Here is a 25,194-nt window from a genome sequence, read left to right on the forward strand (position 1 = left end):
TTAAAGCACAATCACTGACTCCCGATTCTAAACTGCAGAGATGTGATTATGGTAAAGCAATGGAACATGTGTAATCTTTGGCCTGACCAATACATCCTTTTTTTCAAAGGATCAAAACATGACCTCTCTGGACAGAAATTTTAAATGTCTAATTATCTTGTTTAATCCCACTCCTTTTCGCAGCACCATATACAGATTTTCACAAGCTCAAACTCAAGTGTGCCTACAGCTTTAAATTGATGTCATTTAACAAATATGAAACGTACATTACAGCAATTGCATGCAACCTTTATAAAAATGCACGTGCTGTATGAATACAGCAGTTTATATACTCTAGCATTCTCAAACTTTATTTAAAAATAAATAAATAAAATAAGAGAAAATAAACAGACCAGTGTGGCTCAGAGTGCCAATTATTTATGTTGGTGTCTTTGGCCAAATTACGGACAAGAATTAGATTAAGGAGAGTATCTACATTTTGCAGACATGCAATAAAATTCTGAAGCTCCAGCAAATAGTTGACACTTGCACTTGGCATTTAGAGAATTAAGATGGTTTTTAAGAGGAATAAACTAGTGTAGACTACTAACGGCAGCAAAAAGACTGTTGGATGTAATGCAAAGATAAATGTAAAAGTTGCCTTATTTATAAATGGATGCATGCAGCACTTCCACCTACTGGATAAAGGGAATTACTGCATGGCAAAAATCACTAGTCTCCAACATGACGATTAGTCAAGAAAACACTTAAGACAATAAAGCAAGCATTTCCTAAAAGAATGTAATTCACCGTTTTTAGTCTCTTAAGTCAACCTTTATGCTTAAAGTAATTCAATACTGATGCTGCATGCTTTACAAACACAGCCAGTTCAGTAGAAAGGAGTTAAATAAAACGTGATTGCACTGTTAAACAGCACACAGATTTACTTCCTAAATTGTCAAAAGTTCTTGGTTTCTTTAAATCTGACTTGGAGCTGCACATCCATGTATTTGCTCTTCAGTTTGAACTAGCACTGAAATATAAAATAACACTGAACTAAAGTTCAACTCTGAAAACTGGACTGACAGTTTCAATTTACTAGAACTATAAGCTGCTTTGACCATCAACATTGTATAAAGCACTTTAGAAACAAACATTAACTATTTAAATTTTAGCAATTAAAAAAAAAAAAAAAAAAAAAAAAAAAAAAAAAAAAGCATAAAGAAAGGGTCATAGCACATGTAATGCTTAAACACCTTTATTGTGCCCAGTCAAAAAATTCAAACTTCACCTTTGTAAGCAAACTTGGCAGACAACAATGAGGTAGAATGACAGAGGAGCTTGGGAAATAGCTCTGCATGGAATGCATATGATGAGAAAAGACAGTTTTAGTTCTGAAAGACAGGATATCAGTTCAGACATTCAGCAGGAGATGATTAAAGTGACATTTGCATTTAGTCTGCTAAGGCTTTTGGTACATTCAAGGGAAGTCTACGGTTTTAAATTCAACAAGCAGCCATTTGGGCTCACACCCACAACACCTGCTGATGTACAGTATAAGTGATTAAAAACCTACCCCTTTACAAAGTGCAAATTAAAAAGTGCAATAAAACTACGTGCAGTCGATGGCCATTCTCATTTCTGGATTAATACAAGTTGGTTTGAAATCTGATCTAGAGCAGTAAAAGCAATGCCTAGTGGAGGCACGCACTGAAAAATGATCTGGATTGGCGATTAGATCTGCAGGGTTAAGAGCAAACCTCTTGTTCTACCAAACAGAACACTGATAAGGCAAAAAAAGCTCCAAAAAACATGGAGGGGAATAAAGGCAAAAGAAAAAAGCAAAATTAAAAATCCGCCAGGTAGATTGCTATTCAACCTCGTCCATGCCATACCTTAAAACTGTTTCATGTAAAAATTTATGAAAACTAAAACGGTGAAGAGTGTCATGATGGAAATCTGGCTTCTGTAGTTGCTTCGAGAAAAAAGTAAAAAACACTGGCAAAAATAGGCGCCAGAAAAAAAGCAGCTAGGGTGGAAAGGGGAAAACCAATTAAAGGCACTGTATGGCTTCCGTCTGTTAAACAATGAGACTTTAGAATGAGCTTTACCAAAACAAAAAATGGCAACCTATATATTAAAGGAGGGGACAAAAAAACAAAAATAAAAAACCCTTCAACCATGGCCTTAATCTCAACTTGGTTCAAAACTCTGGGTCTTCCCATCCACGGGTCCCAGCTAACCCATCTCACTGTGTACAGTGCCAAAGTGAACAAGCCAAACTAAAAAGAAAGTGCAACAGTGAACTTTCTACAGTGTTTCCCCAGGCCCCATCTCCTGGGAGGGCCTTCTGAAGGGGGGCCGACTCTGGACGAGTCTCCCAAGAGGAGCAGGTGCAAATGGACATCCAGGCTCAGGCATCGTGCTGCCATGCGTGGCTTCAGTTGGCGTCCCGCTTCTTCTGGTTTCGCATCAGAGGGCGGTGGTTGCTGAGGATGTCCATGGAGTGCTGCCTATGCCAGCAGGAGCGACAGTAGTACTTGAAGCAGGTCTGAAGGGAAAGACAAGATAGAATCCACTAGAGCATTTACTATTAAAAATGTAGAACAAATCTCAAACTCAATTCATGGAGGGCCACAGCTTTGCTCCAACCCTCATCAAAACACAGTTGGACCCAACTAATCAAGGGGTTCAAGACTACTAGGAGACCATCAAGCAGGGGTAAGTTTGAGCTAAACTTTGCAGAGCTGCAGCTTTCCAGGAATAGAGTTAACACCTTTGATGTAGAAAGATTAAGGCAGAGAAACTTAAACTAACCTTGTCTCTGCAAAAGAATGGCCCAGGTTCACGGCTGCATGATTGACATATGGCATCCTCCAAGTATGGATCAATTTGAACCTTAAAAATAAATAATTTACATTATTTAAAAAAAAAAAAAAAAAAAAAAAAAAAAAAAAAAGTTCAGCATTTCACACATCAAAAGGTAAAGCAAGCTAATGGCTTGTTTACACACACACACACTATAAATCGCATAAGGACCCTGAACATGCGTCAATAGCACTGCCACATTAGTACAGTGCTCCCAGGGCAAATGTCATTCAACTGCACTAGTCAAGACCGTGTTACTACATGAAGATGCTGGACTTTAGCCCCATCTACAGGTGTAGTAATAAGCAAACAAAAAACAAGCAGCACAAAAGGGCTAAAACATTACATATGTAAGATTTAGTTTGATGTTTTTGTACGTTATGAACTTGTGCTAAACGGGTCACGTTATTTTATACGCTTACTGCATTCACCATAAGGCAAAGTAGCACTAACTCGCACTAAATACTCTGCTTACGCTAGATTTGTTAAATAAAATCAGCAAACAATGCAAATGAAATTATCAGATGCTGCGGTGCTACAAACTTATATTACTGTCGGCTAAGCGAAGGAGTCATCATAACAGACTCATTTACAAATGAACCGCTCCCTCAGTCAGTATGAGAAGTGAGAGCAGGAGAGGCATGTTTCAGGACACTGATTAGATCAATTTTAACAGGGAGGGTGGATGGTACATTTCCATACACAAACACAAGCTATTAGTCAGGAATGCTTGTGCGATCACCTATGCATCAATGTAGAAAAGCGATATGAAATTATAGTTTTAGTAGTTAAAAAAAAAAAAATAAAAAAAAAAATAAATAAATAAATAAAATAATAATAATAAAAATAATAGCATACTGACTTCAAGCAAAACTCCTGATCATAGATTTGTGTATCTCTGGCTTTGGATGGCTAGTCCTCCACTGCAGCTTGGTCCCACATTCATTTCAAAAGTGTGCTACCCTGTACTAAAATGGCAGCTGTATTGACGCATTCCTTCCAATAGACAACAACAGGGAAGGCAACATCTAATGTAAATATCTATAGTTCGAACCTTTAAAGTACAGTCATTTTAAGCTAGTTTCAAAGTTGTCCTAAAACTACTGCATGCATTCTTTTGGGGTCAATTTGGACACACACGCTATATCGGCCCTGACAGGATCAGGGGGGAAAACATGCAACAAACCCCATGGATCAACAAAAACGCATACGACCCTTCATGAACAGCTAAATACTGTGATGTGGGTCTGTAGACGTGGTTTTACCCAGTCATCAAGGTAGGATTTCAAAGCTGAGCTTGGCACTGCCAGATCTGTGGCTTGCCTTCGGAAAGCACACGCAGTCATTAATAATTAAGCAGGCTCTTCTCATAGAATAAGAAAACTCCGCTATGAACGAGAAACTGACGCGTCATATTTGCACTTGCAGTTTTGCGCTATGTCGCCAATTTTGATTTCATCCGAAAAATCATTTTAAACCCGGAAGCTGAAATTAGCTGACAGTTTAAAATTATCCAGTTTTCCCCCACAATTAAAGCTGACAGGTGCTAATATTCTTAAGTGATGCTCAACACACAAATGTTAAAATCTCGAAAGTACTTGAGGGTTTCGTGAACCTCTCAATTTTAGATCCTAGTGTAGCGAACAAAAGGGTGCCATGCAAGTACTCAATACAATGAAAATCTGGAATTACTCTACCTTCTTTGTAAATTTGGGCGTCTTTATCTCCACAAATGCAGCACTCACAGCTTTCAGATAACTGCGCTGGTTGTTAAAGGTTACACGTCCAGATCCTAGAGAGGAGAAATAAATAAAGTTTAAACCAAACCATCAAAAGGAATACCATTAGTTATTTTAAAAGGCTGCGAAAAAAAAATTTGCAAGGACGTCTCACCAATTGGGTACTTGTGCTTGTCTGTGTCGATGCCTGCATACACAACTCCACCGAACAGGTCATTCATGATGCTGGCCAGAGCCTCAGCATTGAGCATGCCATGCAGAGCTCCTACAAACACAGTGTTTCTGGGGTCCAGCCTCTGAGAGGGGCAACTCACATAGTTACTGTCTGAAATCACCCAGGGAATCACCTGTGCCTGAGGATCCAAGAAACAGATTTCACAAACATCAATACAATATTTTACCACCTACAAGCTCCATATGCAGATATTGGGCAATTTGTGACAACTGTATTCTGGAAACCCATACAGGGTTCCATTACATGAAAACTACACCTTTCTGCTTACATCTTTGCAGCGCATCCTTCTGCTGGACATTTTGAAGTAATACTCGCTGTAGCCCTCAGGATGAAGCAGATCCTCAGTGCAGTCCTGCAGCAGAGCTCGCACAGATTTATCCGATTCAAACACCAAGTACACATAACCTGGAAAAGGAAACAACAAGTTACATGTATGCTTTGACAGGCCAGAGTTTTGATTTCACGTTGCAAATAAATCAAACGCTCTGAAATGGTTCAATCCTTAAATTCCCAGAAAAGCAAAAACATTACTCATCACCTCGTGCATAAAGAGGTTGTCGTAGCCACCAGGAAGTTCAGTGCCATAAACCACACCATCCCGACACAGTGCTGTAATAAAATAAGTATCCTACCCTTTCAGCATTACCTTTGGGCATATTACCTTTCGGAGGGCAGCGAGGGTGCTTGCCATCCTTACCCGGCCACTCCACACTCAGAGGGCCATAGCATTTAAAAGTGTTTATCAAACCAGCTGGGGATAGAAAGAAAAGCCATCAGTCCACATAAACAGGAGTCAGATGCTTCAGAGGTCATTCAGATATGATAATTTAGTGCTCAAGAAATGTTCAATGTTGACAACAGCTGTAATGCTTAATATCGAGGATTTGTTTATTGTATGTGAAGTACCCAGTTAGTGGGATTTAATTTAACATGAAAAGAATGTTCAAAACTAATCCAGGAGTAGTCAAACAGGTCCGCAAGCTAAGTAGACTTTACATGAACAGGATTAGATAGTTTACTTTCAAGTGAAGGTGATAAACTTTCTCCAAGACAATGTCATCAGTTGGTACATGCTTTTAGAATTGCAAAATAAAATTATACCCCAGCTTTAGTACATATTGAAAATAGACAGCCATTGTTCTTATTGAGAGAATACAAGTTGCACAAATTGTTCAATGAAAACACTAACATGGTAGTCTCAAGTATTGTCAAATTAAATGGTTTAAATTAGCAGTGGTCATTCATTAAAGAATGATTAATGAAACATGCCAAAATTAAGTCAATCCAATTAAGGTAAAAATTCTCAAATTACTTTCACTACTGTGTGCGAGTCACGCGACCTCTGTTAACTATCAACGCATGACGCAAACTTTGTGATTGAATCATTTGCTAGCAGTGACAAGTGTGGGCAGCACAAAGTCACAGGAGAGCCCAACGAAGATATCGTTTACTTATGATTAAATCTGATGGATCCGTCGGTTCCCGACGATGGACCATTGAGGCTTACTTTGCCACAGCTTCCAATCATTGTCAATGTAGTGGAAAGATGGCATATTTTTCCATTACAATAAAATTTACATTAAAATATTTTACAGAGCATGCAAGAAATGCAGTTTAAATTATCTATTATTAATTCTTAAAGTAAATGTACCAACATTAAGAAACATCTCACTTGCAATATGGGAGCATATACTATACAAAACCAGTCACTGGACTATAAAGGGCAAAAAATTAAAATAAATAAACGAATAATAATAATAATAATAATAATAATAATAATAATGTTTCTTTTACCTTCAGTTATGTCCCAGGGAACTCCACCTAAAAACACCTTGCAAGAGTAAACAGGATTTTGGTAGTGTCTAGGGGGCAGCTGTCCACTCCAGGTAAAGGTAGCTTCATTGATTGCTGCAAAACAAAAATGGACCATTTTAAGCAAAAAATAAAAAAATAATACACCAGCATCACATATTGATGGAAAAAGCACAAGGGCCTGTCCCACGAGCTTGGTTTAGCAATAAAACACAAACAATTATCATTTTGTGTAAACTAAAACCTAGGTAATTGGCTAGAGTACAACTCCAATGCAGCCTGTATTCAACTACGAAAATCAAACTGACATCGGATGCAATAAAGCCAACACAGCTTCACTTGCTTCAGAGTAAAAGGGCACTGCTTTGAAAAATACCTTTAGAGAATATAGATTTAATATTTAAAAATAAATAAATAAAATTCATACAACATTATACAGGCAAATAAATACATTTTTGAATTCAAATGTATTTGATTCCAGCCAAGATAAATAAGCTTTTGACTCAACAGATAAAGTCTGGCTTAATCTGGCAACATATGGGCTTTGATCATGCCAACTCATAAGAACTCAAGCAGTTTGTCATGTCATTATCAACAGCCAAATCACACAAAAAAATAATAAAATTGTTGATCAGCATCATACTGCAAACAAAATTTGGACTGCTATGGGTGTCAACTCAAAAATAATTCTAAGTTTTACAACGTTGTTACATTCAGCAGGTGCTTTTATCCAACGTGACTTATGAAAGTCACAGTACAAGCCCCAATAAATGTGTTCAAGTTTAGTGCTGAGGGAGGTTCAGAGGTTTTGAAGGGAGGGTAAAGCAGTGAGGGACAACCCATAAGGAGCATGCAAAATACTACACAACAGGCCATACAGGCTGCCTGTCTGTGAAGCCAGGCCTCTCGTTCAATGCTGAAGGGGCTCTCAGGGGTCTTCATCAGGTCCCAGCTAGGCCAGATTGAGGCACCTGGCCAGCGATGGGACAAACTACCACTCGGAGATGCGCTGGGAGGTGGAGTGAGAGGTGAGCTGCTGTGGTCCATACGAGAGTCCAGAGCCAACTTGAGCGGATCCCTCTGCATACTGGACATAAGGAAGGGCACAGATGGAGAGATTCTCAAAGATGACTGGAAGTGGGGGGGAGAAAAAAAAAAAAAAAAAAAAAAGAAAGTTAATCATGTAAAAGACAACACAAAATTTAGAATCTACGTCTTTAAAAATGGACCCAAAAAGGGAGTTTGATCACTACACTAAAATCCAAAAAGTTAAGTCAAACAGTTTGAGGAAACAGATTGCAACAAACCATTTAAGCTCAAAAACTACATTCTAATGAGTACTGTGAACTTCAATTTGAGTAAAAATTTGAGCACAGTAAAACTCAATAAACGGAGAACTCAAACCAACTGAACTCAAACAGTTTGAGGAAAGACTGCTACAAACCATTTGAATTAAACTAATCTGGAGTACTGTAAACTTACTCCAAGTTAAGTAATGAGGTATTTAATTAACTCATTACCTTCAACACGGAGTTCAAATCTTTTAAATTAGTAAATTTAACTTCAGTAAATGGAGTCAAATACACTCATTTCATTTAATAAGTTGATTGTTGGGTTTTACAGTGTAGTCAAATGCATGTACTGTAGCCCTTTTGAGCACTAGAAAGTCAATGAATATTCAATGTAAAAAAATAAAATGATTGAGGTCTTGTAAGTCTCACAGATCAGGAAAATGACAGTCAGATGCATCTCAGATTTGAACCATAATGTTGCACACTGTAAAAGATCTGGTAATTAACTGTTTGGTGATTCACGAGTGTTTCCCAATTAACAGTTGTGCACTGCATTAAGGGATGTTGATCTCTGCTCTGTAGAGTTAAATTCAACTCCAGTTTACAAAAAAAAAAAAAAAAAAAAAAAACACATTAATTTGAATTATAAAATGTATAAGAAATGTAGAGAAGGGGTGCCCAAACTCAGTCGTGAAGGGCTGGTGTTCGACATATTTTAGCTCCAACCACAATTAAAACACACCTGAAGCAGCTAATAAAGCTCTAGGTATACAAGAAACAAGGCAGGTGTTGAAGTTAGTTGAAGCTAAACTATGCAGGACACCAGCCCTCCAGGGCAGAGTTAAGGCACCTCTGATAGAGAATACTGTAAAATAAATGTACTGCCAGTTTACTACAAGGTTTCTGTAACTAAAAAAACTATTACAAACAAAGTTAGAAAGTGACCTAATAACTTTAAGGTTCAAAGTTGTTAGACGAAAGCTCTATAAAAAGCAATTCAAAAGCACAAATGGAAGGAGAAAAAAAAAAAAAAATTTAATTTTTTTTTATGGTGCTTTAGCAATGTACAGTCAACGCAGCTTCACATAGATTACAGTGAATTAAAACAGTGTAGTTCGGTTTTCAGAGTTCAATTCAGTTCAGCTTAATATTCACTGCTGAGTCCAAACACTAAAGTCAATTGTGTAAAATGTGATGATTTAAGAGTTTAGGTTTTGTAAGAAACCTATTAGGGTTTTAGGGAATATAAAATAACTTGTATTCTATTCTTAGAAACAAGGATCATTTCAGAGAGAACTTATTTACCTATACTTTTCACCCTCATTTATGCAGTTTAATACATTTCATGTCCAGTTCTTAAAATACGCGTTTGTGAAAGGAGTACAACTCCAAATGACCAAACTTGACTCAAGAGTGGAGGGACCAGACCAAAACAAAAACAACGCTTACCAGCAGGTCTGAGAGGTGATCAGAACCAGAGCTGAAGCCACTAGTCTCCGAGTCCACAGGGCTAATGGAGTGAGAGTCCAGAAAAGACTGGGAGTTTAAGCGAGCCATGCCTGGGAATTTTTCTAGGAAATCTGTGGCACCAATGGAGGAGTCAGAGTAGTTTGAAAGCTTGTTTGTAAGCTGACTGGGAGTCCCCAAAATCCCTTGCACTGAATGAAATCAGAATTAAGACAAATTAAGTTGAAAATTATCAATTCAAAAGAAACCTAAACTTTGAAATTCATACTTTACCTCCAAACTAACTCAAATTACTCAAAAAAACAGCTTTTTCTATTGCAGCACTATTCATGGGAGTTACAAATGCATGAGGCAGGCCAAGAATCTGGGACTATAGTCAACAAAAGGCTCTGACTCACTATAGGCCTAGTGAGAATGGCAGTCAGGACACAGACGCAAATAAAAACAAAGTCATTTCTATTCATGAACAATGTTGTACAGCTAGCAAACAACAGACCAAGCTGGTTCCCTTTGAAAGACTGGAACAAGTCAAGCAATGGAGTTTAATTTAAAAAATATATAATTATTATATTACAGATTACATGGACTATTAGACAAACTCGAATTTTAAAAATGACTGACACGGATAAAATTTAAATAAAAAAAAGTTAGCTGAACATTAATCTGCCCTAAAAAGTTCTCCATTTCACTCACATGAGGCTGTGTTGGTCTTCACAGAGGGATCGGTGTCATGGCTGCTCCACGGTCTCTCCCAGTCAGACAGGCTGAGGGACTGTAGGCCCAGACCCCAGTTGTTGACATCAGGCAGACCCCTGGACGAGTCCTGGCCACCGCTGGGAAAAAGCATCCTGCTCCGGACCGCAGACAGGTCTGAGTCGGGACGATCTGAAAACAGAGTCCAGAAATATAACGCACTGTTTGGCAACTCGGCATCAGCTGTGGGAATAAAAAGGCATGCACATTAGAGAAAGCATTGGCTCCCTAGGCTGATAAAACAGCGGATCGCCTCCCTCCGCCTGGCTAAACGGCACAGGAGCAGCTGTCTCTGCAGAGACGACCCACCCTGCATGTGACCCAGGCGCTGCTGCCCTCACAGCCCCTTGCTAATGACATCAGTCCCTGGCCTCCTCTGATGCCACACCACCGAGCATTCCTGACAAATTCTCCCGCAAAGAGCCAGAACCCCCTCCCACCTCTGGCTCCTGTTCGAGATGGCAGTGACAGAGAGAGAGAGAGAGAGAAACAGCTAGATCTCCCACCGCTAGCTGCAGGCTAAGAAATAAAACTCCAGTGGATCGCAGGACTGTTGCTACTGGCTAAGTAGCTGAAGAATGAGGAATCTGGGCTGCTCGTGCAGAACTGGACAGCACCCAACTGCTTGCTCTAGCCCTGATTCAGCATCCTCAGTCTCGCCTGCATGACATTGCATGACCAGTGCTGTATTGAATCCCCGTGCACATGAGGCTCAAATGCAAGCCCGAGGGAGCAAACAGCACTGCAGCAGATGCACAAATGTGGGCAGCTTATAAAACATTCCAGATCAACTCTGTAAACACAAATTTGTTTCATTATTCGATTGTAAAAGGTACACACTTTCTGCTTTACCATTAAAAGGGTCTCGCTTGCACTTGGCAGTGGGAGTTGTGCACACACCACTCAGATCCAGTGAGTTGCCCAGCATGGTGTTCATTCTGCAGAAGGCGTCTGCGTTGCTGCATGTGGATAGGGCTGGAATGTCAGAATCCAGGCAGTTAAGAAGTCTGGGATTTTCTCTCTGTCGGGATAAACCAGATGTAAACATCACTGGAATAGTAAAACAGTGTAGGCCTCATCCCTTACCTGCCCTTTTATTTCCACTCATTCTATATGCTAATAAAGCTCAAAGGGTATACAAATTTAGGTTTAAATTAAGAAAATAGCTTGTGCATCTAAAAAAAAAAAAAAGTGCAATATATCATTCATCAGTTATGCAAGCGGTGTACTCAAAAAGCAGACAACACTTAGACTGGACAAGCGGAGTGAAAAGTAACTACAATAACGAAACTCTAACGTTAACTTAGTTGCTGGAAGCTTTAGTAGCACAGGGTATAGTTGCGGTTAACGTTCCTGTAACTTGCATTCAATGAAGAAAAAGAAATCAAGTGTTTTACAGTTTACGTTAACATGACATAAACTTTATTAAAACGACAAATGAGGTGCAAACAAACACGGTTAAACCACTTCGTATTTAACAAGACTCGATAAAAGGACGACGAAAGATGCGAAACTGAACTGGCAGACTTTCTCTGTCTTAACTATCGTTACTCACCAGAGAAAACGCCATGGCAGGTCAAACAACCAAAATTACCGAAAATAACACCCAACTCAACTCTCCTAAAGTCTACTTAAAGCTTTCGAAGGAAATTTTGGCCTAATTTACAACACCTGTACTCGTGTCAAGCGCCTCATTCTTGGATCCAGTTCTTCGCCGAATTACCCAATCACAAATTATAGGTGTTTTTTTATTCATGAGGGGGCGGGCACAATAACGTAGACGTCATTTTCCACGTGCAATAACAATTGCTGTTTTGAAGAGCATGTGGGCTACTACATGTCTAATGTACCCTATCTTTTAGTCTATGAATGTACGTTACCTTATTATTTTTTGTGATAATTAATTGCATTATAGACTGGGTATGATTACACTAAGTAAATAACAAAAACTTACATCTCAGTCCTTTCGTGCAGGGCCCTCTGGGAGATGGATTTGATCAAATTCATTATACATACAAGAGAAAACAAAATGTATGCGAGGGGGGTGGGGGGCTCTTATTAAACACGTCTGATATTTTCCTCTCAAAAAGCTCGTTTTTCCGAGCCTGTTGTTCAGTTTTTTTCGCTTTAAACGCACTGACAAAAACCTGTTCTGTCTTAAAATTTATCTAAAATTACAAAAAAAGTTTATTGCACACTCACAGACAGACAGACAGACAGACAGATAGATAGATAGATAGAGTTTGGGGGGCCCACAAACGGCCTGGGCCCTTAGAATTGTCCTAATCTTCTGCATACATAGATACAAACATATACACACACATTCACAACGCGAATGTGGCATCATGCAATGCGATAAACAATAGTGAGAAGATCCAGGCCACGTTGCTTAATTTAATAAATTAGACTATACTGTGATTTCCTCCAGAGGGCAGCAGTGATCTGCTGTTTCTCTTCTGCCTAAATTAAGCTCACCCAAAACTGAAATGAGGATGAATGGATGCCATACTTCCATAATTTTCCTTAACTGCAGATGTAGCCACTGGTTCTTTAAAACATATTTTGTCCAATAAAAAAATAATAATAATAAAAAAATAACTTAGCAAGATCTAAATGAAACTGGAACCACTTGAAGTAAATGGTGTGTATGCATGTGTGTGTGTGTGTGTATATATATATATATATGTATGTATGTATGTATGTATGTATGTATGTATGTATGTATGTATGTACGTACGCACGCACACACACAGTTAAATGAATATAATTTTCTTCATGACACAAAAACATATGATCTGCAAAATTAAGTCTAATTGTTATTATAATAGTTACTGCTTGGAAACAAGATTAAATTAAGTGGTAAGCTGGTCACAATATCCTTTACTTGTGCACCATGGAGTAAATTCAAGCAGTTTGAAAAAGTGAATTGCTATACATACACTACATATCAACAGCAAAAACCAGCGTACAACATCTCACGGTTAGAAAAGTAAACAGACACAAACATTAATGCATTCCAATTTTAATACTATCATACAGTAGTTTCTTTATACACCAAACACTTTTTTTTTTTACAAATATATTTCTAATGTCTGAATTAACCTTTTCTACTACCCACACTAAAATCATGCACCACTGTAGCATATTTTATATTCAGAGTATTAACTTGTAACAGCAATTTCATGTTAGCAGCAATATATGCTGTCCCTATACTGTTAGTTTTGTGCCACAATGACAGTCAAACCAAAAGAAAATTACAACTTAACCTCTGAAGCTACTATAAAGGTCACCGATACAAAAACAAACACATACAGAGAGAAAAAAAAAAAAAAAGTTACCAATAACTTATACAGATTACTTATTTTCATTGCACATACTCTTCTCTCCCCATATACACACACACTCTAGATTGAGATTGTCTCATATTTTGTAAAGTCATCAGACCCTGTGATGCATTTCAGTGGAAACCATCAGTCTTCTGGACATCACCCATCAAAAAAAGCTGGCCACGGTTTTATACATAACTTCAATGACCAAGCTAACAAACACAAACAAGACAAAATGAACAAGGTTACACTGGTCATGGAAGCAGCGTACTTGAATGATGCACTGGGCTACACTTCATGCCAAAACTAACAAACATGCTCAATGTCGGACTCAGTTGTTTTTCCTCATACAACCAAGATCCAGAGGAAAAAAAGAAAATTGATGGAAGACTAAAAATGAAACGACCTTCTCAACCGTCAATAGAAAATAGTGGGGGAAGAAAATGAATGTATCCATTAAGAATGGTTATGGTCTATTGTACCATCTACTAAACAAGACTTGTGTGCTGTTGGCAATATGACTCCAATGCAAGCCCAACGAGCTTGAACTTCATCTCTTCATGGCCCAATTCCAAAGACGTCAGTTCATTTTGGATGCAACGGACTGATTTGATTCTGGAACTGAATATCAACTTTTTGAAGAGAGAAACCTGAAGGAAAATGGGAATAAAAATAAGTGCGTAAGATTATTATTAAATCATATCATATATGATTTAAGTTGCATGATACAGGCAATGATCTTACCTTTTTTTTTTTTTTCTTTTAACAGAACTGTCGGGATTTCCATCCAGGCTGGGACGAGTCCGATGTGGAGGGATACCAACGCATCTAGAAGAAATGAACATTACGAAAATAAGTGCCAGTTCATCCATCAGTTATGCCATAACTTTCATAAAATCGCATTCACGAGATAGACCATTTTGAGGGTGTAAACAAAAACAATGGTCAACGCATTTCCTGTTTTACATTTTGAATTTCTACAGCTTCTAAGGAAATCGGGTCAAATCTTTAAACAGTGAAAAATGGCTCACATTGATCTGTATCTTAAATAACATTAACGAAAAAAAAGAGACCTAATACAAATACACAATGGACCACCCCTTTAACGGTTCATACCATTGTGAATGCATCAGCCTGATTATGCAGGAAAAGACTCGGTCAGCTGGGTGAATCTAGAATCTGAACATCAGCAGATCTAGCCTACAGACAGATAGTCGAAAAGTACTAAATAGGTGTTTTTAATATGCATACAGCATAAACTGATATAATTAAATAAAATTAATAAAAAAAATAAATTTTAAAAAAGGCACCTGGAAAGTGCTTGAAATGGCCTCAAATTTGACCTATCAGATATTAATGTATTGGTCAGAATCAGCTCATTATCCCTCAACACAGACAATTTAAGTTTGATGACCAATCAGATGCAACAGAATTAAAATGTATGAATTTGGTTCACTGAAGCGCGGATATTTACACAAACTATTGAAAATAGGTACCTCCCCTATAGTCAATGTATAATAATTCGCAACCCGTTTACAACTGAACTAACAGTGCGATTTGTTTTTTTTGTCTTTTGAAAGAAGTCACTGATTCACAAACAGATTGAAGGACTGAAGCGGATTCACAATTACTTTGGTTCTGGGTTTAAGTTATTTTTATGGTTGCTTTTAAAATGCTTGGCCGGCCACACACGCACAGCATTAATGTTAAATAAAGCACCGCTGCAATTCACACTCCAACTGGAGTTGTTAAATTTTTGCAATTTTCCAGAAAAAAATAAAAATAAAATTCAAAACTTGCTGAATTCAGTGCTAGTAATAATCTAAAACGGTTTACAATTGATAAAATGCACATTATTTGTCAGTATTATTTTGCTAAATTTAAATTAAACCATTAAAAAAATAAAATCAATTCTCAGTTTGTTCTATTTTTTGACAATTTGTTTAAAAAAAACAAAAAACTTCATTACAAATTTAATTTAAGCAGTTTCAAGGACCCATGTTTGTTTAAGCTTCCAGAAATGATTAGATGTGCTCCAACATTAGGCACTTGAACAGCATTTGATGGTCTTCTGGGGAGTTTAACAGTTTTCAGGTACAGAAATTTAATTAAAAAAATCACAATGCTAAAAAAAAATGATTTTCTTTGTCTCATTTATTGTATACAATTTCTCAATATCTAAACATACAAAAAAAAAATGGATAAGTTTTTTTTTTTTTTTTTTTTTTTCAGATAAGGCAAAACTAGGAGTTTAATAATAAATTAAATCTTGTTTTCACTTTTTCAATTTAGCTATTTGAACTTAAAACAAAAGACAAAAATTGTAAGTAAGAAAAACTGTTACATAAATAATCTAAGACAGAGTTGTCCAAACTCTGTCCTGAAGGGCCGGTGTCCAGCATAGTTAAGCTTAAACTTCCTTCAACACTTTTTAGTATACCTAGAAACAGCTTGATTAGCTGGTTCAGGTGTTTTAATTGGGATTGGAACTAAAATATGCAGGACACTGGCCCTGTAGGACAGTTTGGACACCCTTGATCCAAGATGATTTGGTAGATCCTGGACCTTTTAATCTTGATAACTGATCTTTGGCTAATTGCGTTCTTCAAACAAGTTGGCAAATCAGATTAAGATGTCTAGATAAACTGATCAAAGACCGTTGCATGTGCAGTGAAGGACAGATCTACTGATCCTCAAAATCATCATCAGCAATGCAATGATTTACATAAAATTTAGCAATTTATTTAGTTTAACAATTACAGCGAATTGTTATAGTAGCCTAGACCTATTCAAGTTTCTTAAATTGGCATAAGGCGTAACTGACGGTTTATCCTAATACTGCATCAAAAAAAAGAATTACAATATTGGTAAAGATGTCTTCAACTTTTGCAAAGCAACAAATTATCGTCATAGCGGTCAAACCATGTGCATGACTGTATAAATTATTCCTTTATAATTAAAAAAAAAATATAATAATAAAATACTGCAGATCTATTATTCAGACACAAAATGTAAAGCTGAAAAGTCAATCTTAATAAATTGATGCCCTTTGGGAGAACCACTATTATTTTCTCCAAGTGTATACAACTACTACTGAAAGAAAATTCAGCAACTCAGCAAATATCAGCAATTAGTACATACTTTCAGAATTAACTTTGCTTGAAAAAAACCCAATCTAACCCTGTTTATATGAAATGAGCAGCTGCTCCCGAACAGGTTTGAGCTACCAGAACTGTTGCTATGACAACTCTCGGATGAGTTTTAAAGAACAAAACTATCCTGGATCATGTCAAATCGTCAATAACCAAATCCAGCTAATCATGAAGAACATACCACTGGTTAGCTATAATCAAGACTCAACATAGAAATTTTTTGCGACTATTGCAGCTATCCACATTGCGATATCACTGCTGAAAAAATATATTGGTGTAGCCCTAAATTCAGTAAATGAATGCAGTGCCTCACCTGAGCATGAAGTGCAGCTGCTGCAGCGGCGGCGGCTGCAGGGTAGGTGAATGCAGTGTGGGGCAGGCCAGGGCTGAGCTCTGGGGTGTAAAGCGGATAAGGAGACCAGGCCTCTGGAGACGCTGGGATCAACGCCGCCCCTGTCAAGTCATCTGAGGAGGAACAGCAAACCATCACCTCTGACTCCCAGCCAGCAGAGCACGTCAGACATGACCGAAATCAACACTTCAAATCAAAGATAACGCGTTTGACAAATTGCTGGAGTCAGAGGCCCTCACATTCCAGCAGGCTTTAAAATCTGCAGGAACGGAGCATTGGTACCTTTGTGATCTCTGGTAACTTCAGTGACTTGTAACAGAAAAGAGGCTGAATGAGTTGTGAAGTGCTAACGCTCAACTTGTGTAACAGAAATCAGAGAACAGAAAAGGCCATTTGCTAATGACACATGCATGTGGAGGTGGATTAGTTTCTTCTTGTGTTTTCCTAAGTGCTACTCTAGATGCGTGTCTGGTCTGCCTGTCTCTGCCGTGTGTGGACTACCGTGTGGGCCGGAAACTTACATGGGTCCCGTGCTATGAAGTGCGCTCCTAGAGCTGGGTGGATATTTGTGGGATTCGGAGTGCCCATCAGCTTACTCTTTGCCATCTTCGTGTTGGCCTTAGCAAACTCTAACCGGAGGGTCTGCGGGTTTTCAGGGTCAAATCGAACCCCCTGGAGACACAAGGGGGGGAGGGGGATAGAGTAATGGGGATGGTTGTGCCTGCCAGACCCTGGTCAAAATGTGCAGCGTGTCTTATGCTGGTGCTCACATGCAGTGAACGTTTACTACTTTTGAAAGTGACTGAACAGCAAAGCTAGTGGAAACCTAAACAGAGGTGGACACAAACTACACGCTAAAGACAAGAGGAGTGCTAGAAATAACACCTATTTGTAATGTGCTGGAAAAGACCAACTTGTGTCATGAATCAGGGATGTCCCGATCAGATCCAACAATTGATAAAAATATTTAGTGTGCGAGCAAGGAATACTTAAACCGTATCAGCTTCAGGAAACCAATTTTAAATCAGAAAAAAAAAACATTCTAAATATGCACAGCTAAACTGTTACTCCATGTACATTGCAGTATTTCCACAATGAGCAAAGCTCTGTTGCTACCATATTATCATATTTAATAGTAAAGCTAATTGCTCAAAGCTAAACACTCAACAATGAGTTGTACTGCTGGCCCCTTGTCAAGCCTACTATTGGAAGAATAGAACTTGTACTCTACATTAAGGCAATTTAGCATGCATTTGAAAACAGAGTATTTTCATTAAAACACTTTAAATCTTGACATTTAATTAATAGATATCTGCATTATCCACAAAATTGTTCTTGCAGTTCCAGCACTTGTTGAACAGTGACACCACATATCAGGTCAAGGTTTTTTGGGGGGCGGTTCTGAGGCATTTTTACCCTGTTGCATTCTGAGGCAACAGGGTGAAGCCGGTTGTTCATGATATTGGACTTCTGTAATCCAATCAATAAGCAAACCAATCAGTAAGTTCCTGCCTGTTGTAATTTGAAAATGTTTAAAACTAGATCCACTGTGCTGAAAACACAAAAGTGACCATTTCAAATGGTAAATTTCACATTTCTTGATTTTCGCCAATACTTTGACTATGTAGATTGGATTTACTAACAAGTAAAAAATAAATTGTAGAATTTCTAGCTTTAAAATCAGAAAAAAAAAGTCTGTCCGTTATAAAAATGGACAGTGGGTTTAGTAGTTAAATATGTGGGTTGGTTTAGACATGAGGGATAGTTCACCCAAAAATGAAAATTTACACTTCACTTTCCTTCGTTCCAAATTTGAGTTTTTTTTTTTTCCTTTTGAGCGCAAAAAGAAAAAGCTGAAAAGGAAAGACAATTAAAAAAAAATAAATAAATACTATGAAAGTCAATGAATACAGTTTTTCAACTCTTCTAAATGTATTGTGCACTCCACAGAATAAATTCATAAAGGGTTAACTTTTTTTAATGTCTCCATTAGAATGTATAGTGCAATCTATAAAAATAAATAAAAATAAAAATAATAATAAAAATAAAATTTAAGGTCTGTAACTTTCAGCTAATTCTTCAAGTAAAGAGGAACAATTTGTATAATTTTATTAGTAATTTGTTTTGTTTTTTTACAGCCGTTTTGACCTGATGTCCATTGAAAATAACTGACTTTTTTTTTTTTTTTTAAACTGTTCTCACTTATGAAAAGAACAGAGAAATATGTACTTAAGATTCTTCTGAAAAACGGAACAACCGTTTTGAAGGGGTTAACATCCTTAAAGCTTAATTTTTTTTTTTTTAAATTTACAACAGCAGGCATAACGATGTTTAAGTTTACACTATACTAATTTGTACCAAATACCTGTTGAACAATAACAAGAGATAGTTTTAGTTTATAATACTAAAGAGCAGGTTGGACATTTTAAATGCACTACAGAGATATGTAGATTCCAGCATATAGACTAAACAGATTTAACAACCTTTATATATCCCAGTGAACAGAGATCTAGCACAACACAAATCTTGGTTAGGGAAACGATTTGATGACGCTCAATATTAAATGATTCTGATCGGGACATTCCTATCATAAATATGGGATACCTTAAGGTTAAAATAATAGCAGAAACTGCACTGATTTAATGTCAAGAATGATACAAATCTTTGGACATCTGTGTTATAAACCAGCTACAAAAAAGGTACAGTATAAGCCTATATATGTGTATGTAAAGTAGATAATGCATATAAAAAGCTAATCAAATATGAAGCAGGGCATCATCTGACAGTTTCTCAATAATTCAAGCCATTGCTTACAGATGGCTGCTTTCTTACGTTTAATGCATTTTTTGCCGCTTCAGCGCCAGAACGACTGTCAAAGGTTACAAACCCAACAGGCTGGAAAAGAAAGAAAGAGCAATCAATAGCCAAAAGCAAAATATCAAACAGAAGAGAGATGTTACATTGGATTAGATCAATTAAAAATATACATCTATGCTGTTCTTTTTTTAATCTTCTTTAAATGTTGATGTAATGCATTGATATCCACTATATACAGTGAAAGGGGACAAATAAGTCATTAAATCTGCAGCAAAAGTGTAAATATACAGGTTTTTATATTTATAGCAGATCCGGTCAGCTGTAATGTCTAACAATGTCTCACCTGCTTTGAAGTTAGCTTGATAAGTGAACCCTCATAACCCTGAAAAGGAAAAGAAATCCAATTAGCAGCAATGTAGTCACATGCTTTAAAACAGAAGAAATTCCTGCCACACACCCCATAAGAGGCCAGTGCTGTCAGACAGAGACATTCACAGAGGATGCACTTTACTGCACTGCTAACCTGCGTGACTGGAGAAGAACATCCCCAAACATGATTCCAGATCTAGCGCCCAGTTTATAAACATGATCACATTCAATTAACTCAGTTCAATTTCTTTTTTTTTTTTCTTTTTTTTTTTTAGGTTAAATAAAAAAAATAAAAAAATACAAGTCACTTTAACTTCCATCAATTAAACTTGCTTAAGTTTTTATTTTTTTTAACTTAGTTAACCTTAAAAAAAAAAAAAAAAAAAAAAAAAAAAAAAAAAAAAGTTAAATAAAATATTGTCACCACTTCAATATAATTTGTATAGTGTATATTTTAAAATAAATAAATCTAAGAGTTTACTGATTATTTCCACTTGTTTAAATTACTCTTGTAAAAAGCTAAAACAAATCTTCATAAATTTATTTTCTGAAGATCCCACAGTAGCTCTGCTAGGTGGCAGATCGAAAATAGATTTATTGCAAATTCTACTTGCTGCAGCTTTAAAAGTGCATCACATGCAGATGAGTAAATTCTGAACCTCTGTCATATAATGCTCGCATTCAAAAAGTGTGGGAATGGTTAGGGTTCTTTACTTTTTTAAAATGGCACCTTTGGATATTTTTTTTTCTGCTAGAGATACTGTTGGGCCCAAAAAAATATACCTTCAGAACGGTATTACATAAAATTGGCAGTTTTAAAACCTTGACTTTTTCAAACTTCTTTATACCTTGAAAACAGTTATCATCTCATGCCTAGCATGTATGTGCATATACATGCATGCACACATGCGTGTGCATGAGTGTATGCTTATGTATGTAAAAATCTATACATTAATTTCTTTCTATTTCCTCGTTTATATATCCTAAAAATGTTTTGTTCTCTAAATGCATTTACAATCGTTTTGGTAGCCAGAAATTGGACTAAGATGGAAAAAAAAAAACTTGCACTATGTAATATCGTATTCTTTAATAAAAATAAGTTCCAAAACAAAAAAACAAAAAAAGCTAAAGCAACTCGAGTTTTTGGCACAATTTATTTTTTACAAAATTAAATGGATTGAACAAAACAAGTTAACCTAAAAGATTTATGCTGGGACATGAAGGAATTGTGGATCCCTGCACTTTCTTCCATTCATAGTCAGCGATAATAAAAGGTATGGCTCACCCAAAATGTAAAACTTTTCATAATTTAAAAAAAAAAAAATCACCCTTGTTTTAAACAGATCTTTTTTTTTTTTTTTTTTTTTTCCATTGAACAAAATATATATTTTGACAAATGCTGGAAACATGCAACCATTCCACTTTCAATGTATTTGTTTTAATGGAAATCAATGGTTGCGGGCTTTCATAGACTTTCCTGAATGTCTTTATTATTTAACAGTATTAAATAAACAAAACTCTATTTTAAACCACTTGAAGGTGAGAAAAGAGTGTAGCTTACCCAAAATGAACACCATACCCAATTGAAAACATTTTTTACCTTAAATGGTCGAAATAGCAGATAGAGCTCACGAGGTTTGATATCTGTTGGCAGACCACTGACAAATAGAGTTCGAACCTGTAAAATACAAGAAAGAAAATCAAATGTGATTTAAAATTTAAACACATGTGGGCAAATACTGGATTACAAAAGTATGGAATCCAAAATTACTTAATTCAGCATTCATTTAATTCAAAAAAAAAAAAAAAAAAAAAAAAAAAAAAGTGCATGGGATGCAATTTATTTATTTATTGCCATATCAGCAACTTAATCGCTATTTCATGGCAAAATGGACATACAATTTTTTTTATTATGTTTTTATGTATTACAATAAAAAGTTAGACAAATATACAAGATATAAATAAATTTCACACTAAATTATATTCAAAGTTTAATATGATTTTTCAGTTCAATTTTTGATAAATTAAAGATTCTTCTTGGTGGTATCATGTTTTAAAATGTCCATCAAAGTACTCTTCATATAAAAATAGTCTAATTGCCTTCAAACTTCCACATTACAACAAAATATACATGTTTCATGGTAAAAGTGCATGGCATGTAATCAGCTATTAGCATAATAAAAAAAATCATCATGTGAAACATGAAACTATAGCACAAACGTTTCTAGAAAACATATGCAGTTACATTCAGCTAAATGGCTACAGAAATAAACAATTGTGGATCCATTCGCTTTGACTTAGTGGGAGGTTGAAGCCACAATGAACTGCAGTGAAACAGCGATGGACAACATTGCACAGTGTGACAGCACTTCCTTCCTCTGACCCACAGAAACAACCCTGACAGCGCAACACCCTCGGCCCTCAAACACAGAGCCCCAACCCTCCACCACTACACCTTTACGACTGACTTCACCTGACAGATTACACACTTAATGACTTAAATGCCATTAGGTTACATTTTAGAATAAATTCCAACACCTTGAAGAGATGACACCAATCCATTTTAAAAAAATCTTTGAACCAGTATAAAAAGAACTTTTATTAAAAAAAAAAAGTTGAAATAAACGTTCTAATCATGATCACAGTATAATTATTGCTTTTGTTCAGAGTTTCTGCTGAAATACTGACATCACACAATTGCATGATATTTCCACATTATCCTGCACCTATACTTTTGACAAATTTAATACATCTAGATATAAATCCGAGATAATTTTTAATTGTAATGCAAAAACACATTTTCTGTAAACCTGTTTTCACGATATATTGTGAAAAAGCACAAAATCAACGTGAAGGTCATTTAAACCATCAAAAATAAATAAATAAATAAAAAAGTAAAAAAAATGTAAAATTATATCCCAAACTGCTAAATATAAAAATGTTTAATTTTTTTAAATTACCCTACACCTAAATCAAACCAAATTATTTTTAAAGTTATGTGATTGTCACATAGAATTGTAGCCTATTTTCTTTGTCAATCATTAGATTGTCTTAGTCAATCACTAAAACGAACCAAACAATGCACATTTAAAATTATATTTCCTGTTTTTAAAGTTTTAGGGTTTTTTTTGCTTGTTTTTTTTCTTTTTTTAAGCTTTTTTTTTTTAGTTTTGCATTTTCAAACCTAAAACAAATTAGATCACTGCTACATTACAACAAACATTTAGTGACGCTGAAGCCCCTTTCAAACAATACAGTGATTTTCAATAGCAAATGTTCCAAACAAATGACTGACATAGCAGAAAGCATTTTTGTTTTTAAATATTAGCAACAAAGTACGTTTTTTAAATTCTCTCGAGTGATTATTTCCATTATTTACAGGATGAAAGCCCCTTCACGGAGCGTCGCTGAGACAAACACTTGAGGGAAGTTTGAAAACATTTCACTTCGACATAAACTCCTCACAAACACTTCTTTAAAACGCCGAGAACCCTCACCTCCTCTTCAAGAGAGACGTTGTTGTTTGGCTCGGAGTCGGACTTGACACTCATCTTGTGCGTAAACTTGAGACACCCAAAAGAAACACCGGCAGAAGTTTCGTGTTTTTTCCGCGTCCTTAAAGTGCGACTGGATCCTGTTGGCGAAGCGTGCGGGACTCAGCAGAACTTGTGCGGGAACACCGAGGTCGTGTCAAAAGTGGCAGGTGAGCTGAAGACGCGAAGGTGACTCGGTGAAAAGAAGTGCAGTGCCTGGTGTGAGGGGGGAAAGAGGAAGAAAAAAGAGCGGTGCCACCTCACATTTACCTCGTTTTAAATGTTAAATTTCAAAGAAAGTGGAGCTCATGGGTGAAACCTGTTCCATAGTTGACCTGCTCGCCAATTAGGTCATCAAGTGAGAATGGGGCAGGCTCGAGAGTGGCGTTGCAGCTGGTGGAAAAGCCAACCCCTCCATTAGTGAATCATCGCCTTCACAGAGAAGCACTGACCAATTGAAAACGCTGCTTTTATTATTGGACACATCTCATATCAACTCTATCACGAGAAGGGAGGAGAGTAAAGAAATGAAAGAGAGAATGGCTTGTTTATAAGTTTACCCAAGAGATATGAAAACTTTGTATCTTTAAAGGAGAGGAGGAGGCAGTTTAGGGTCAGGGTTTAGCCTATACATCCTCTGTTTGTTTGTTGAAAAACTGAGCTATTCTAAAAATAGGCCTGACATTTGAGTGCACTTAATTGTGGCAACATCTGTTAAAAAGGAAAGCTGTTTGTCTTTAAGAGGTATACACACATTACGGGGAGCCGTCTATTAGACATGGGCCTGTTTTGCAAAGCTCATAAATTTTAGGTTAGACTGTTAGCACCTTTAACTAGACTTTTGTCCCATTTCCTGACATTGTGTTGTCGCACAATCAAAGTAAAGGAGTTTGTTGAAGCCGGCAGGGTGTGGTAGGGGTTGAGAATGTTTGGGTTTTTTGCATTATTTTCTGATTGACCTAGTGTTGTTTTGTACAATCTGTCTAAATATAGACAATCCTTCTTGCCAGGCCTCTCTAATTCCATTGTACATAAGGGAAACATGAGCTATTTATAAATCTTACAGATGTTTAAACACAGACATGCAGTTTTGTATCTGCTTCATCCAGTAACAGGCACCTCACTTTGTTTAAAGCTTTAATGCACTAATAAATAGTTTAGGTTCACACACACACACACACAGATGCATATGTACTGTATATGAAGAGTTTAGATGCAAAAACCTCTAAACGCCAAATGAAATTTTTCTCTAAAATTATTTTATTTTGTCTAAAATTAGCATTTTTATCAAGCTCCTTTGTGTTTTTTCAATAATATCACTTTTATGACAAAGAATGCGTTCTTTTCCCGATCTTCAAAGTGAAATATCTCAACATAAACAATGGAGGCTGAGAAAAATATTCATTTTCAACTTTAGATGGCACTTTAAGGTTTTTGTGTCTAAACTCTTCATATATAACTTTTAAAACAACATCAAATGAAAGGTTGACCGCCCTGATG

The 25,194-nt window shown here is 36.6% G+C and overlaps 3 protein-coding genes across 17 annotated transcripts in view; 1 reads left to right on the plus strand and 2 right to left on the minus strand.

The window, feature by feature from the left end:
• Nucleotides 1-25,194, plus strand: part of acana (aggrecan a) — a 904,300-nt gene that overhangs the window by 355,059 nt on the left and 524,047 nt on the right. The gene's annotated exons all lie outside the window — the stretch shown is intronic.
• cpeb1b (cytoplasmic polyadenylation element binding protein 1b) lies at nt 1,222-11,866 on the minus strand. 11 transcript variants are annotated; one of them, XM_068222160.2, is made up of 12 exons: nt 11,817-11,866; nt 10,998-11,166; nt 10,086-10,277; nt 9,375-9,583; nt 7,512-7,764; nt 6,616-6,729; nt 5,483-5,572; nt 5,090-5,226; nt 4,741-4,939; nt 4,545-4,639; nt 2,797-2,877; nt 1,222-2,530 (listed from the first exon to the last, which is right to left on the minus strand). In XM_068222160.2, exons 1-12 carry the CDS (start codon nt 11,838-11,840, stop codon nt 2,420-2,422), a joined length of 1,674 nt encoding a protein of 557 aa, XP_068078261.2. In that variant the 5' UTR covers nt 11,841-11,866; the 3' UTR covers nt 1,222-2,419. The 11 variants fall into 11 exon arrangements, with proteins under 11 accessions (XP_068078261.2, XP_073762268.1, XP_073762269.1 ...); XM_073906167.1 differs by having other exon boundaries at nt 5,468-5,572; XM_073906168.1 differs by having other exon boundaries at nt 10,986-11,166.
• On the minus strand, nt 13,152-24,140 carry rbpms2b (RNA binding protein, mRNA processing factor 2b). 4 transcript variants are annotated; one of them, XM_017356826.3, is made up of 9 exons: nt 24,014-24,140; nt 23,659-23,910; nt 21,762-21,839; nt 20,136-20,174; nt 19,808-19,870; nt 17,497-17,647; nt 16,937-17,088; nt 14,216-14,299; nt 13,152-14,121 (listed from the first exon to the last, which is right to left on the minus strand). In XM_017356826.3, the coding sequence occupies exons 2-8, from the start codon at nt 23,710-23,712 to the stop codon at nt 14,234-14,236; spliced, it is 603 nt and encodes a 200-aa protein (XP_017212315.1). In that variant the 5' UTR covers nt 23,713-23,910; nt 24,014-24,140; the 3' UTR covers nt 13,152-14,121; nt 14,216-14,233.

This window comes from Danio rerio, chromosome 7, assembly GCF_049306965.1.
Source record: "Danio rerio strain Tuebingen ecotype United States chromosome 7, GRCz12tu, whole genome shotgun sequence".
NCBI classification, from domain to species: domain Eukaryota; kingdom Metazoa; phylum Chordata; class Actinopteri; order Cypriniformes; family Danionidae; genus Danio; species Danio rerio.